The sequence below is a fragment of the Grampus griseus genome (genome assembly GCF_964374135.1).
Source record: "Grampus griseus genome assembly, chromosome: 16".
Taxonomy (NCBI): domain Eukaryota; kingdom Metazoa; phylum Chordata; class Mammalia; order Artiodactyla; family Delphinidae; genus Grampus; species Grampus griseus.
Window position 1 is genome coordinate 85711915 of NC_139010.1, and position 12943 is coordinate 85724857.

General features: G+C 53.4%; 1 protein-coding gene across 3 annotated transcripts in view; it reads left to right on the top strand.

Annotated features, from left to right (window-relative positions):
• INPP5A (inositol polyphosphate-5-phosphatase A) overlaps positions 1-12943 on the top strand; it is a 180258-nt gene that overhangs the window by 108333 nt on the left and 58982 nt on the right. For 2 of the 3 annotated variants that reach the window (XM_082674241.1, XM_082674242.1), the window contains exon 5: positions 8915-8978. The exons of the other annotated variant lie outside the window; for it this stretch is intronic. In XM_082674241.1, the coding sequence (XP_082530367.1) occupies positions 8915-8978 (64 nt within the window). The remainder of the gene's footprint in view (positions 1-8914; positions 8979-12943) is intronic. 3 annotated transcript variants of the gene reach the window in all.

Below are 12943 nucleotides of genomic sequence, written 5' to 3' on the forward strand. Positions count from 1 at the left end.
GGTTGAAACCCACCAGCACCGGCACGAGCAGGCGGTGGTGTCAGTGGAATCAGTGTCCGCAGGGCTCTGCCACGTTGAGAAAGGGCTGTGAGGCTTGAGCGGCTGGGGTCCCTGCGAGCCATGCCCTTTGCAGATGCTGCTGTTTTAGCATTTCTGTGGGCTCAGGACTGGGTTAAATTATTTGAAACAGAAGTAGGTGGCAGTTTCCCAATATAATTGAAGTTTAAAAATCAATTAAACCTTTTCAGTAGCATTTTGTATTCCCAGGCTTTTCTGATGGCAGAAGGTAGTTTGTAAACGGCGTGCGTCCGTGTTGGCTGCTCTTAAATGCATTTTACTTTACTTAATCCTACGTCCATGATGCTCATAGCCTGTTTCTCCAGAACATTTGGAGGAATGAGACTGTAATTGAAAAGCTAATGATTTTTCGAAGACAAAAGCTGAGAGTCAGAGCTGTTTTAATAATTAGGATGCAAACGCTCTACATAATTTAATTGGCATAAAGTTGATTGATTTACTTGGTAAAATCGTTTAGACGTGGAAGTATGACAACAAATTTCATAATTAAAACTGTTGTTATTTTAAGTCTGGTATTTTTCTTTGCTCGTTATCAAAACTTTCCATTTGCAAAGGTATTATTATTGAAAAGAACGTTCATACCGGAAAGGAATCTCATTTGGGGACGAAAAACTTAGGTGATGTGCAGTTAAAGATGCTTTGCGGGTACTTGCTGAGGGGCTCGGGGTCTGCGGCATTTCTCACCTTGCCTTGGAGGCTGATGGGCCCACAGCGTGAATTCTGTTTCCCACCTGCTGTCAGGCGTCAGCTCCTGGAACTTGTTAATCAGGCCAAGTCAGTAGCATTTCCCTTTTGAAAAGGAAGGTCCAAGGTACTGCCTTGAACAAAAGCGAGTGATTCCGTGGGGGGAGGAGGATGTCGGGTCGTGGACAGGGGCATCTGAGAGCGTCTCCCAGGTGCTGGGTGGGTCCGGGGCCCCCACGAGTCCCTGCCCTCGGGGAGCAGCAGCTGCCTGGGATCCTCGGCTGTGGGATCCTGCCACAATTTCTTCCACATCACCCCTGCCCCGAGCCGTGGGATCCGGGCTCGGTGCCCAGCCCCGGGCACTCAGTGTGCCGGCGGGTCAGGCCCCGTGGCCATGCCCCCTCAAGACCACCCCCAGGACACCTCCTGCCCTTGTCCTGTCCTCTTCCCTGACTGTGCCTGGCCCCCGCTGACCATTCCTGGTCCCCACTGACCCCCTGTTCTCATGACTTCCCTCTGTCCCTGCTGACCCCCCAGTGTGCTTACTGACCTCTCCGTGTCCCCGCTGACCTTCCCATGTCCCCGCTGACCCGCCGTGTCCCTGCTGATGGCCCCCTGTCCCCTGCCCTTTGCACTGGCTCTTGTCCGTCCTGGGGGGCTCTCCACACACCAAGCACCCCATTGACATCTGGGCCCAAACGTCTGTCCTGGACTCCGGGCCTGATGTCCCCCTGAGGTGTCTTAGGGCCACTTCAGCCCCAGCTTGTCTAGAGCTGGACGCCTTCCCTCCCGAACCCTCCCCGTCCCAGGCGATGGCAGAGCCCACCTCCAGCTGTCTGGGCAGCGCCCCGGCTCCACCTGTTCTGTCAGGATGTCCTGGGGATGGCGCCCCCCGCTCAGAAGCTGACCGTCCCTCCGAGGCCCCCGTCACCGCCCCACGCCCCGCGCCGCCCTCGGGCTCTCAGGCCAGACTTCGCGCTGCCTGAGTGCGGCTCGATATGGTGCGGACGGTTTGTGGGGTGCGTGGGTTCTCTGGGAGGGCTGTCCTGGGCCCAAGGTCGCCGTGCGCAGGTTGGGGTGGGACCAGCGTCCTTGCAGCGCGGGGCCATGGCGATGCGCCCTCCCCGCAGCCCGCCCGCGAGGCCGTCTGGTGACACGCCAGCCCTCTTCACGCGGCGACTGGGAAAGGTTAGCAGCATGTCACCCTGGTAGGGTTTGTTGCGGGCCAGGGGACGCTGAGTGGCCGTCGCCACGGTTTGCCCCCCGTCAGGACAGCAGTGCTGGCACTGGGTACTGGGCAGCCCAACGGGGGACAGCACAGCCAGGCTGTGACGGGGCCCAGCGCCCGGGGGCACAGCATGCCAGCCGCTCTGGTGCACGCTTTGTAAAATGCTTTTTAATTCAGCAACGGAATATCATTAACTTCGTAAGTGGATGAATACAGTGGACAACCGATTTGATTAACTTCAGATGCCGCAGTCGGCGGGAGACCAAATGACATTACGCACGTCCCTGGCGCAGGCGGGCTGCCTGGACTGGGGCTGCAGGGTCAGCGGGGGTCCGGGGGCGTCCTTCCGCGTTTAGCCCACAGGCTGACGTGGAGAGTCAGTCAGCTCCTGTTTGAGGTCGCAGAGCTGCTCGGAGAAGCAGCAACACCTCAACGCAGCGTCCCCGCGGCCGCCTGCTGGTGACGTGGGCTGACGCGTCCAGTCGTGCCGCCTTGTCCAGTTAGGCTGCCCGTCCGAGAGTTTATTATACGGCGAAGATCAATGAAGCTCTGCATTGATGGAAGCAGGAGCCTTGTTTCATTTATCCTTGTTTATAATCTAATGAATGTTATCGTAACTTTGCTTTGATTTATTACTCCATCTATTAAATTGTTTTAAGCCCGGAGTCTTGGGGCTTCACTCCTGTGAAGCGGTTGTTCCCCTTATTGGTGAAAGTGCCTTATTCTTTGCAGTCAGGCTCAGCTTCATGGAGGCGCTGGAGGCTGCATTAAGTTGTCCTTTGAACTCTGCACGTTGGCTCCAGAGCCGTGGACCTGTCTCTCATCGGGGTGTCCTGCGCCTCTGCGACTCTCTCGCCTGACCGGTGGATTCGTGCCACGTGCCAGGCCTTGTGCGGGGGACTCAGAGGTGACCGGACCACCCTCAAGGAGCTCCCTCCACTCCCGGTAAAGAAGGCAATAAGCACACAGCCAGAGTGGGCAGCACTGCAGAAAGACAGGGCTCTGTGGGGCTGCAGTCCGGGAGGGCTGCTCAGAGGAGGCAGCATTTCCATGGAAACCTGCGGCCTCAGGGCTCTATTCCCATGGAAACCTGTGGCCTCAGGCTCTCGTGAGAAGAAGCTGGCACAGCAGGTAATGCCTTGATGACGGCAGAACTTGGCCATCTCCAGGCCTGGGAGGGCCAGTGTGGCCAGAGCTTTGTGAGCTGGGCGGGCTTGTCGTGAGGAAGGGTGACTGGAGAGCAGAGGAGCACAGGGCCAGACTCCTGGTGGCCCTGGCAGCAGGTGGGGGAGAGGCGGGGAAGCAGTGGAGGAAACGAGGGTCCCACCTGGTGTGGGGCAGGGGAGGTTAGAGACACGTTTCTGTAACCGCGGAGTTCATGCGGGGAGTGGACGTTTGGGGCGGACGTGGTGGTGGAGAAGCAGCGGGAGGTGTCCAGAGAGAACGAGGTTTTCAGTGGGAGCAGGAGGGGGACCGGCGCCGTAATGTCTGAATCGGAGAGGCTGGACTCTTGCGGGAAGTCGCGTGGGGACTGAGTGCCCTGCACCTGAGGCTGGCCTCCGGGGCAGGCGCTGCAGGGTGAGCTGATGGCTGCTGCCACGTGGAGCTGGGGAAGAGACCCCGGGGAGGCCGAGAGTGGTGTCCTGACACCCAAAAGGAAGGCCCGTGCAGGAGGACGGGTCGGTGACAGGAGGACAGGTCCCATGTTGCTGGGAAGCTCAGGGTCCCAGAAGGTCTGCTGTGGGTTTGCAGCTGGGCCGGCACGAAGACCTGGCTTAGCGATTTCACTGGGTGGTGAGGACAGAGACCAGGTTGGGAACAGGCAACACCCTGGACACGGCACAGCAGACAGAATCCAGCGAGGTGTGAACATGGGCATCGTGATCAAGCCAGGCCGATGCCAAGAACGCAAGACTGGCTTAACATTTTAAAGTCTCTTAAAGCAACTGGCTGCTTTACCATCCAGAAGCCAGACCTCAATGTGGTTAAAGATATGTCATGTTTATGGGCAGGAAGACTGAGTAGTATCACCAAGACGTCAGCTGTCCCCGAGTCGATCTGTGTGTGTGATCCTAACTCCAGCAGGATGTTTCGGGTGTCATCTGGCCGTTGTTCTGGAGTTTTATATGCAAGTATAAAGGGCCCCAAATCACAGAAGCAATTGTGAAGAAAAGCAAAACGGGGCATTTATTTATGCTACTAAATATCAAGACTTATTATAAAGCTAAACTAGGAAAAAGTGCTGTTAGAAATAGACGAATGGAACAGAACCGAGAGCCCAAGAACAGATCCCCAAACGGATGGAGATGTGGTAAATGAGTCGTCGCATACGTAAAGGGGAAACCGGACAGTGTGGAATTCCATGTGGAATGAAGTAACGCTAGATCTCACCTTGCGCCATACCCACGAGTAAGTCCCTGTTATTGTAAAAACCTAAATGGGAAAGAAACAACCTTACACGTTCTACATGGAATATTGAGACTCATTGTGGGATCAGACTAGGGAACTGTTTCCAAACAAGACATAAAAGCGAAACCATAAAGGACTATGTCGGCTACTTTGACTACCTTAAAAATAAAGGCTTTCATTTCATGGAAGATACCATAAAAAACTGACTAGGTAAGCCACAAGGAGTGGGGGAATTCTCTGTAATACCAGTAGTAGACAAGGGAAATAGAAAATAAGCAAAGGATAAGAATAAGGTGTTCACAGGAGAAACCCAAGTTTCCACTCCTCTTAAAAAGAGGTGCTCAGCTGCACGAGTCTAAGGAAAATGCAAATAAGATGACAGTGATGTGTAATTTCACCCCAGTCGGCTGGCAGAGATCCAGGTGTGCCGGCACCAGGTCCTGGCGAGGGTGTGGGGCAGCAGGCACTGCTGGGCGCCGTGTAGAAACCTGTGTGGAAGATGCCCATCCACCATGACCCAGAACCCCCAGCCGCATGTCACGTACACGTACATGCACATTTAATGCACGCGGGTGTGTATCTCTCCCATGTGCTCAAGGACACTGTGCAATGTTCGTTTTAGTATTGGTTCTAATAGTGAAAACTTTGGAAGCAGTCTTCATGTCCAACACCAAAACTGGATAAATAACTTTCAGTATTATTGTATATTGGATCTTATAGCATTAAAAATAAGCTAATGTTACATGTTGCAACATCAAACGTTTCTCAAATAGAACTTTGAATGGAAAATAAAACAAGTTCCTTAGCCAAAGCAATGTTGAGGAAAAGAAATGGAGCTGGAGGGCTCAGACTCCCTGGCTTAAGACTGTACTACAAAGCTACAGTCATCAAAACAAGTTCCTGAGGAGGGAGTGGGTGCGACGGCGCAGATAAAGTTGGTGAAGGCTCTGAGCCCTTCCAGGGGTGCCCTTGACCTTGGTCACCGACACTGAGGATGGCAGCCACCTCTGGGGGGACAGTTGCGTTGGGAGTGTCCAGCACAGCGGACGCCTTGGAAGCCCCCACACAACCTAAGGCCTTTCTAGAGCAGTTGCTTCGTGCCCTGCTCCCCCATGACCCCCATGCTGACTTCTGTGCCGATCTCTTTATTCCTTCGTTCTGTTTAAACGCACTCTTTTGATCGTGTCTGTTACCTGGGCGCCACGCCCTGTGAGGGTGCAGGAGCTTCCGTCTCTCAACATCGCGAAGCCCCTGTGTGGTTTTCGGCGTGGTTTGCTTGTTCTCCTTGCTGTGCAGCGCTCCACTGCAGGGCTGGAGCACGAGTGTGTTTTCACCTTGTTAGGCATTTGGTCGCTGGGTCTGTTGGTGTTTCTGGCAGTGCCGCCTGCCTTCCCGTGCGTGTGTCCTGAGAGCCCCGGCTTCCGAGAGAGAGCTCTGTGTGTGTGTTTATGCACGGCTTCCCCTGGATGTAAACTCGCTGTGAGGCCGTGGAGCTGTGCGTCTCCCCATGGCTGTGTGCTCAGAACTTGCAGGTCCCCCATGTTATGAGGGCTGGGTCCCCATCACAGCCACATCCCATCACTCCCCATGGCTGGGTCCCCATCACAGCCTCTCGTGTCCTGAACTTTGTTCTCCGAGGGTGGAGATGTTTGCGTCTGATCCTGTTGGAATGTCAGTGCTGAGCTGAGCACAGCTGCTTCCCTGACGCCACAGCGCGTGTGCACACGCAGGGCCGTACCTCCTTTGGGGGCCCTGTGTCCACGGGGCGCTGTCTGCTCCCCAGGATGGAGCAGGTGACATGTCAGGGGTTCATCATAACCTCCAAACCAAGGGGCCTTTCCAGCCGTGAGTCATCCACGCCCATCGATGCTAACGCAGAGCAGCTCCCGATCTGTGGTTGCTGCAGGCTTGAGCATTAGTTATCAGCTGTGTCTTAGGAAGTTTTTATCGTCTTCTCAGATGCATTTATTTTATTTTTTAAAAAAATGACATGTTGAAAATGCTTTATCCGTAGAAACAGTGTAATGCAGTGCCTTCCGGGAGGAGCTGTGTTGCATTTAAAGGCAGTTGGCCTTCCCGATGGGCAGATTCCCTGGCCCTAGGCTGTGTGTGACCCCCTGGCTCGCCCTCTCCTGTCCTAGAATGCAGCAGCTGGCTTCTCGGGGAGCCCCCTGCCTGGGGGATGGCGGTGGGAGTTCCCTGGGACTTGGAGGAGGGAAGCTCCCTTCTGCAGGCGCCCTGGGAGCTGAGACCCGGCCTTCTTGTTCCCACGGTGCCCTCAGGGGCACTGTTAGCGCCTTGGGGTCGTGTGCGAGAAGCACGTGTATGGTTTCCTCTTTCATTGCATCCGGAGAAGAACATTTCGCCCCTGTGCCCCTTCCTGCTCAGTCGATTTGACTTGAGGGTTCGGAACTGTCTGAAAGCCAACTGGACGTGGGGGCCGAGGGCCAACCTGTACCTGGGCCGCTAACATCGGCGCAGAAATGATCGGTTAATGAATGTCTGATCCGTTTGCAAATAGAAGGTGGAGGGGTGTTTCCAAGCAGTAGCTTTTGCCGGTGAGCCCCTGGCCCGCAGCGGGTGGGCAGCGGCTCCGTCCGTGGTGCCCTTCGCAAATCCACACTTCGCCGACGTCTGCGGATGCGTGGCTTCCTGTCCAGCGTGGGGGACATCTGCCTACGGCCCCATCCCGTGCCCTGGCTCTGTGTATCTGCAGAGCGGCCTGCAGCTTTCAGAGCTCAGCTCCCGCAGACGAACGAGCGCCCAGGTGTGGCCTGTGGTCCCGTCAGCCGTTAGCCAACCTGCTCCAGGCAGGGGACTGGCTTCGCAGCACTGCAGACCCTCGAGGATCCAGTGGAGCCGGGCAGGTGGGACCAGGAGCCACACGGGCCGGATCCGGTCCACACCCAGCACCCCTTCAGAGCCCTGTCGCGAGAACTCTGGCCTTGGGTCCCCGTAGCCGCGGGGTGAGGCCGCCCCTGAGGCCATCCTGCTGCCAGAGGTCAGGGCGCCCGCCCTGTGTCTGCTGCTCCGGGGACACAGGAGCGGCTGGACTGCATTTCGCTAATGGAGAATTAATAAGCACTCTTGACAGTCAGGTTTATAAATATGTAAAAAGTATTTTAATTGTTTCTAGCAAAACAGGCAAGGAGTCAATACTCTGAGACATGACGAACACACTGCTGACAGGTGCGGGGTCAGAGGACCCGCGAGCCGGCGTCCCGTCGCCAGGCTGCTTCCCGCCACCTGTCCTCACAGCCTGTGACAAATGGGCCCTGAACTGTATCGATGGAGTCGGTCAGACGTTGAAAAAGTTGAGTTGAACTTTGACTTGAAATATTCATTAGAGCTAATTATGGATTTTCTGACTCTGTGAGTTACAGCTCTGCACCTGCCTTGGCAATTGATTTTCCATTTATTTACTGTAAACTTCTTAATATCATGTTAGCTTTATCACATCCAATGAGGCAATAGTTCAAATCTTTGCAATTGCGTTATTTACTTACGCATTTCCTGAGTGCTTTCTTTACCCAAGCAAACGGGAAGACATCCGTTCGCTCGTGGGTGTGGTCCTGCAGCTTTCCAGGGTCCAGTACTGCCCACGTCCCTCTTCTTGGAGGGGCCTTGACTGTCCGCGGTCAGAACAGAGAGCAGAGGCTGGTCCTCGGGTGTGTGCGCCAAGGTGCCCAGATCCTCTCAGAGAGGATTCGGGGCAGAGACCCGATGGGTGAGTCTGGCAAGCAGCGTGTGCACTCCGTTTACTTTGTGCCTGCGCCGTGGGGAGCCTGTCGGCACTGACCACATGCCTGAGTCCCCGTCACACATATGGGTACACACGAAAAAGATGTGTAACTACACACGCGCACACACACACCCGGTTAAGTATGAATCCCAGGTAAACAAGTGACTTTTGGCGCCAGATGCCCCATCCCCACCGCAGCCCGGTCCCTGCACTTTGGCCTTTTCCTGAGGGGGGCGAGCAGGGCCGACTCATCGCCCAGAGCAGCTCCTGGCACCGGCGGGCGCTCCGTGGCTGCTCGGGCTGTCGATCGTGGATGGGCAGGGCCGGTGGCTCCGGAGGCTCTGAGGTCGCAGCTCAGTCCTGAAGGATGAGCAGGGATTGGACCGGGCAGCGGGCAGCTGGCCCGCTGAGGGGCAGGGGGAGCCACGGCGAGGCTGTGCTGCCTGGAACGGAGCCGTGTCCTCACTCAGGAGCCATCCACTCTGCCCCGACCCTCACCCTCTGCTCCACTGGACCCTGCAGCAGACGGGAGGCGGCAGGGGGCGGGGCGGGTGCGTCCACAGGGGAGATGCCTACTCGGGTTGGCTAGGGCCGGCGCTCCTGGCGTCCTGGGTCGGGAAGTGTCTGCGGCTGACTGTTGAGTTTGGGGGCTGTGATTGGGCTGCAGTGAGCTGACCTCTTTTTCTCACCACAGAGCTTCCTAGTCACCGCTCAGGACTGCTTTAGGAACGCTCCCGTGCTGGCCTCACTCCATTTCTCTGTTTGCTCTACAGGCACTAGGAAGCTTTTACTTTCTTCACGAATCCTTAAAAAACATCTCCCAGTTTGACTTTAAAGGTAAGACTCCATGTGTGCTCTGCTGTCTTCTGGGATTCTCCATCTTGGTGGACCCCCGACCCCCTGCCCGCTGGTCTGGCTTCTCCTGGTCCCTCCCACCCAGTGTTCCTGCGAGAGCACCGCGTGGTCTGGGTCTGATCGAGGGGTTTGCGCAGTCACTAAGCAGGGAATCGTGAGGACACCTGCTTTCTGGCTTCTCTGAGGCCGAGGTGGCCGGCCTGTGCTGGGCGGCTTCCCCCTCCCCGTCCCGCCCCGCCCGCGGCCGTCCCAGCCCGTTCCCGCACCTCTGCCACCCCTCACGGCTCTGGCGGGTGACTCTAGCTTTCCTATAATACAGTCAAGAGGAGAGGGAAGTGTTTTGTGTCTGTGTACCTGTCGAACGTGAGAAAGTAAAAAAAATGAAAAACACAACTGGAGGGTAGCATATTTCAGAAGAAAATGGGCGAGAGCATATGTTTGTGGCAGAGCTAGAAAATGTAGCCCCGTGTTTAGTGGGTGAACGCTGTGTGTCTGTACTGAGAAGAGTCACCTAAGATGCTCATGACACGAGGGCGTGTGAGTCTGTCCCCGATCTGAGGAGTTGCCGTCCCTGCTCCATTCAGTCTGCGGGATGCGTGTGCATTTATCTTCCATGCAGGGTTGTCTCTTCATGTTACATGTGAACCCCTCTGAGCTCCACTTGGGCTGTTGAGCCAGGTCGCATTAATCTGAGATGCCGCCCGCGGTGAGGTAACTGTGGGAGCGGCTGATTGTGTCGGTTTGTTCAGGTTCATTGCCACCACTCACTCGGGAGACGGCTCGCACTCTCCAGGTTGGGAAGCAGTGATTCCATCAGCGTTGAGAACAGGGCCCCAGCCAGCAGGTGATGTTCGCCGGCCCTGTAGCCTGAGCTTTCTCTGCTCTCGAGACGCAGCGTCTGCCTTTCCTGCCGAGGAGCTTGGAGTGGCCCGGCAGACCTGGCGAGAGCCGGGGCCGGGGCCGCTCTTCCCATGACCCTAGCAGACACTGGACGTCAACTGTCCTGTCCTCGGGCCGCGGAGCTGTGAGCAGAGGGGCTGTGCAGACACAGCGGCTCCAGACGAAGCTGAAACAGAACGGCTTGCACTTCTAATAAACCTGCACCTCAGGCTCCACAGGTGCCACGTCTGCTGAACTTTTCCTTCTTCCAAGTAACCATGTGCAGACATATTTTATTACTAAATCAAACTCGTCCGAAAGTACCTGGCTAGCACACAGTTTATTTACAGCTGTACCTTCGATGTACATTTATTTGACTCTAGCAAAACCTCCATGCTGCCAGTGACAAGAACCATTATAAGACGGGCAGCGGCTGTGCCCTGAGCAGGCGAATCTGGCGGGAGGCTGTGTCGAGTCTGAAGACACCCCGGGGCGTGGCGTGGCAGGTGTTGCTGCCGACAGATCCCCAGCGCGGGCGAGGCCGGGGTCTCAGGCAGGCGTGGGCCGCCGGCCCCCGCTCCACAGCCCCGGCTCTTCGAGGCTCGCACTTCTGCCTGGAATTGAACTACAGCAAAAGCAATCCAGGTTTGTGAAGTTTGAATCAACTTTTGAAAAGAAACAGCCTGAATTTTAACAAATGTGTTCCTACTTAGAAACTTGAGCTGAAAAGGGATGAAAGGGACTCCAGTGTCTGGTCCAGCACGTGATGAGCTTGGAAGCTGTCACTCAACCCTCAGGAGAGACAATCCAAACAAGCTGAAAATGGGTGATTCTTCTTAGGTCCCTCAGAGGAGCAAGGTCACAGGGCAAACTGCTGCCCCCCAAACCGGGGAGACAGACAGACGGGCCCAGAGAGTCAGAGCCCACTGAGCAGAGAGCACCGCATGGTCAGGACGCTGAGACAGGCCGAGCCTGGGCAGCTGGCGGGGGACGCGCACCCAGGCTCAGGGCCTACGCTGTCGCGGGCTTTACCTCCTGTAAGCTAACCAGGTTCTCACGCCGAAGATGAGAGAAAAATCCCCAGACCTTTCTGGCAGGGGAGGGGAGAGTAGCTGTTGTGAAGTGTGCCCAGACAGCTCTGTTCTTCTTAAAGGCCTGCCCGCAGGGAAACCCTGAGCCCAGCCCACTGGGGTCTGATCAGGGCCTAACCCACGGGGCAGGGAGATAGCCGATTGCACCTCCTCTAGCCTTCCTGTGCAACCTGAGAAAACAAGAAGAGCCAATGAAGTCCAAAATAAGCAGAAGAAAGGAAATAATAAAATTGGAGCCTATACGTCAGTGAAATTGAACAGAGACACTCACGAGAGAAAAGCAAAGAAGCCAAAAGCTAGTGCTTTGAAAAGGTCAATAAACTTGGTAAACCTTTAGCCAGGCTAACCAAGAAAAAAAGAAGACACAAATGACTAGTATTAGAAATGAGAAAGGGGTCATCAGTACTGATCCTGTGGACATTAAAAGGATGATAAAGGTATATTGTGAACAAGTCTATGCCTATAGATTTGATAACTTAGATGGCCCACTTCTTTGAAAGATACGATCCACCAAAACTCATTCAAGGGGGACTAGATAGTATGCATGGGCCTTTGTCTATTAAAAGGGATTCAATCAATAAGTAATAACCTTCTAAAAACATCAGGCCCGATGGTTTCCCTGGTGAATTCCACCAAACATTTAAGGAAGAAATTATACCAATTCTCTACAATCTTGCCCAGAAAATAAAGGCAGAGGGAAAACTTCCTAATTCATTCTATGAGGCCAGCCTTACCCTAATAACAAAACTAGATAAAGGTATTACAAAAAAGGAAAACTATAGGCTCATGAACAGAAAATGCAAATTTTTCAATATAATATTAGCAACTCAAAACTAACAATGTATAAGAAAATTATACACTATGACCAATTCAGATTTATCCCAGGTATGCAAGCCCGATTCAGCATCCAAAAAATCAATTAATGTAATCCGTCACATCAGTAGGCTGAGGACGAAAATCACACGATTATATCAATAGATGTAGAAAAAGCATTTGATAAAATCCAACACCCATTTATAATAAAGCTCTCAGCAAACTAGGAATAGAGGAGATCTTCCTCAACTCAATAGAGAATATCTACAGAGATTCTCCACTAACATCAGAATCAATGGTGAGAAACTAAGGTCAGTAACAAGGCAGGGATGGCCACTCTCACCATTTCTCCTCAACATCATACTGGAAATCTTGGCTAATACAATAAGACAAAAAAAAAAAAAAAAGGAAATTAAAGACTTATTGATGGAAAGGGGCTGTCTTAATTCTTAGGTGACCTGTTTACATAGAAAATCCCAAGGAACCACCACCACCAACAGTAGCAACAAAAACTGGTACCAGTAAGCAAGGTTGCAGGATATGAGGTTAATAATCATACGTCAGTGGCTTTCCTCGATACCAGCATTGAACAGGTAGAATTTTAAATTAAAAACACAATATCATTTACCTTAGCACACATATAAAAAGAAGTACTTAGGAATAAATCTGACAAAATACGTATAATATCTACATGAGGAAGACTACAGAATCTGATTGAAGGAATCAAAAAAGACCCAAAGAAGTGGAGAGATAGTTCATGTTCATGGATAGGAAGCCTCAGTATTGTCAAGTTCTTCCCAACTTGATCCATAGATTCAACACAAGCTCATTCAAAATCCCAGCAAGTTATTCTGTGGATACTGACCAACTGATTTCTAAAGTTTATGTGGAGGCAAAAGACCCAGAAGAGCCAACACAATATTGAAGAAGAAGAACAAAGTCGGAGAACTGACAGTACCCAACATCGAGACTTTCTATAAAGTTACAGCAATCAAGACGGTGTGGTGTTGGTGAAAGAAGAGTCAGATAGATCAATGGCACAGAAGACAGAGCCCAGAAATGAACCCACACAAATACAGTCAATTGATCTTTGACACACGAGCAAAGGAAACAAAACAGAGCAAAGAGACTCTTCTCAACAAGTGGTGCTGGAACCTGCCGGAC